The sequence below is a fragment of the Zingiber officinale genome, chromosome 7B (genome assembly GCF_018446385.1).
Source record: "Zingiber officinale cultivar Zhangliang chromosome 7B, Zo_v1.1, whole genome shotgun sequence".
Classification (NCBI taxonomy): Eukaryota; Viridiplantae; Streptophyta; class Magnoliopsida; order Zingiberales; family Zingiberaceae; genus Zingiber; species Zingiber officinale.
In genome coordinates this window covers 23262463-23265545 of record NC_055999.1, presented here as the reverse complement: position 1 = coordinate 23265545, position 3083 = coordinate 23262463, and the positions used below count along the sequence as shown (strand labels likewise).

Here is a 3083-nt window from a genome sequence, read left to right as displayed (position 1 = left end):
ATAGTGTAGTGTCATAGTAAATAATGAAATAGATCTATGACTTTGATACCAATTATATTGATAGAAGTTGTTATTTCCTAGGCTACATGAACTTTAGAAACTGAACAAGAATTCGAATAGGAAATACAACCTTAAGCATAAAGATCTAGTAATATCGCATACATGACGTAATACAAAACAATGAACAATAACGACGATAAAACCTCAATGTAGCGGAAGAGATATTGTCGTAGAGCATTGTCATTGAATCGGAAATTCCTGAGGAAAAAGGAGGAGATTTTCTGAAGGAACTAGGGCTACAGAGCCAAAACTCTTCGTCAATAGAGAATGAAAGAGATGCCAAGATGCTCTAATCCAACGGGGTCTCTTTTTTATATAATGGATCTGATCCATTATCAGTTAATAAATAATAACGGATTAAACTAAATAGATCAGATTAAATGTTTCTACATGTATAACCTACATTAAATAACTTGAAATTCAATAAATCAAAGTAGATCACTTCAACAAGTTAAGTTCGGTTGGTATTCATATATATAAATTATAATTAGACCCCTAAAGAGATAAAATCCAATAACAATTGATCCAGCTTATGTAAACTGCTGCATGTGTTCGATCCGAGATTGACACGGTGTGAATGAATTCTGAGCTCCATTGGGAAAACACCCGAGGCAAGGGCCTCGATCGTCTATTGTCGTTTCTCTTGATTTTCATACTATGAAATATAATTTGAAGTTCAACAAAACAATGGATTTTTCTTTTCTGTGTATTGACTTCGAATTGCTATTGCATCTGACCGTGTTTAATTTACGGCAGATACATACCATAGCCTCATCGGTAGATAGCAATATTTATTATTCTGCTACATCGGTAAGAGTGAAGACATCTTTGCCAGACCATTATGAGCTTTTGCTATCTCTGGTGTTTGCATTTACCCCGAACCAAAACCAGACCTCCAAGTTCAACAAGAAAACCGAGCGACCTGATTCAGACGCTCTGTTTTGGCGCCAATTCACGACCTGACTGATCTCTCATTATAAGACCTAAAACTCTTGGGTCCAGTGTATGCGTGTGTGGGAGGGAGAGAGGGGAGATGGCAAGGTCTTGCTTGGTTGCCATGGTGTGTGCGCTCTTCCTGGCACTTGGTCAAGCAAGAGCCAGGACCATTCCCACCAGCCTTAACCAAGCTACAGCAGCCACCACCACAGTGCCGGCCGGAGGTAGCGCTGCTGCCACTGGTTCAGGACTTGCAGACGAGAAGCACATCCCCCGTCTCGGATTCGGTGGCATCCCCAGCGGCCTGCCGACCTTCGGCATCCCCAGCGGCCTGCCGACCTTTCAGATTCCCGGCGTCCTGCCGAGCTTCAGAATCCCCAGAACGCTGCCCGCCTTCGGGATTCCCAGCGGCCTGCCTAGATTCAGAATCCCCGGCACCCTGCCAACCTTCGGTGTCCCTATAGGTTTTGGAGGTTCAACGGGACTTGGAGGGTTCGGTGGCAGAAACGGTGGCGGCGGACTTGGTGGGCTCGGTGGCAGAACCGGTGGTGGCGGAACTGGTGGCGGCGGACTTGGTGGGCTCGGTGGCGGAACTGGTGGTGGCGGACTTGGGCTCGGTGGCAGAACCGGTGGTGGCGGACTTGGCGGAACTGGTGGCGGAGGACTTGGTGGGCTCGGTGGCGGAACTGGTGGTGGCGGACTTGGTGGGCTCGGTGGCAGAACCGGTGGTGGCGGACTTGGAGGGTTCGGTGGCGGAACTGGTGGTGGCGGACTTGGCGGGCTCGGAGGCAGAACCGGTGGCGGCGGCTTTGGTGGGTTCGGTAGTCCTGGTGGTGGCTCCCGTAGCGGCCTCGGCGGCGGCATCACGCCATGAAGAGGCCATGCATAAATGTTGTAGCCAGAGTAGCTTGTGCAAGTAGTGCTTGGTTTTACCTAGCAGTCGTGTGACTTGTATGTTTGCACTGATTTCCAGTGCAGTGTAAGTGTTTGTTCTAACTCCTGCAAGAGAATGTGTTGGTGTTGTGAATATACTTAATCTGCAGCTACGTCTCACAAGCTTCGTCTAGCTATAGCTGAATCGGCCTAACAGTTCGACCGTCAGGAGTGAAAACTTCTACTCCGACAAACTACTAAAACTACACAACTGCTCATATGTATGCATATCTATTTTAGCGAGCATTATGGAAAACCAAGATGATAATTTTACTGATCAAAGCTACGGCCAGACAGTTATTGTGTGGAAGAGCCATAAATTTCTACTGTCCTACTGAGTCAGATGTGCCATAATGCATCTCGTGAGCTTTTAATTAAATGGCATCACAGAAAGAAAATTACCACTAGGTTTTGCTGATTTACCTTTAGTAAATTTTGAGTTTACGAAGCTGCTATAATTGAAGTGAAAAAAAAAAGAACAAGTAGCTTGAAACGTAAGAATGGAGAAGAGTTATCCATAATCCGATCTGAAGCCTCACAATAAAGAATAAGAAAGAGGAGAAATTTCTATTGATTTTTTTTTGAGAGAGAGCAAATGCATAGCCAGGATCTTCAACTACCTTGGCTTAAATTACAAAAATAACAATACATATATGTATTATGAACATTTAACAAACATATAACATTTATATATCAATATTGTTTTATATAGTTTAAATTTCATACAAATACTTCAATATCTATTTAAAGTGTGCTCGACGAGATTTTAGAGTATAAAACTCATCTATTACTGATTTCATGTCTATTTTCTCAGACAATTATTATTTTAGCTAGGAAGAGAATCATGCAATCAGAAAGTAAATCATCATCCATCTCGTTGCGACGTGTCATTTTAAGAAATTTCATAACTAAAAAGGCTCTCGCTGCTATTGCAGTTGATACAAGAAGAGTCAATACAAGACAAATGAATCTCTGAATTATAACATAACTCTCATCCTTTTTTTGTCACAACCATTTCTCTATATAATGCAGAAAGAATAGAAATTTGTTGAAACTCAAGATCACAAATTATGTTAAGTTGATAGTGTTCCAATTCACCTTTCAAAACATGAATTTCTTGTTGAGTGAAATCATCAGGATAAAAGTTTGATGCA

The 3083-nt window shown here is 42.6% G+C and overlaps 1 protein-coding gene across 1 annotated transcript; it reads left to right on the top strand.

Annotated features, from left to right (window-relative positions):
- The first annotated feature begins 1093 nt into the window (after positions 1 to 1093).
- On the top strand, positions 1094 to 1870 carry LOC122004245 (glycine-rich cell wall structural protein-like). The gene has a single exon (XM_042559165.1). It carries the CDS (start codon positions 1094 to 1096, stop codon positions 1868 to 1870), a length of 777 nt encoding a protein of 258 aa, XP_042415099.1.
- Positions 1871 to 3083: the final 1213 nt, after the last annotated feature.

Excerpts from the sequence above, each read along its gene's own strand:
- LOC122004245 (XM_042559165.1), top strand. The coding sequence starts at position 1,094 with ATGGCAAGGTCTTGCTTGGTTGCCATGGTGTGTGCGCTCTTCCTGGCA.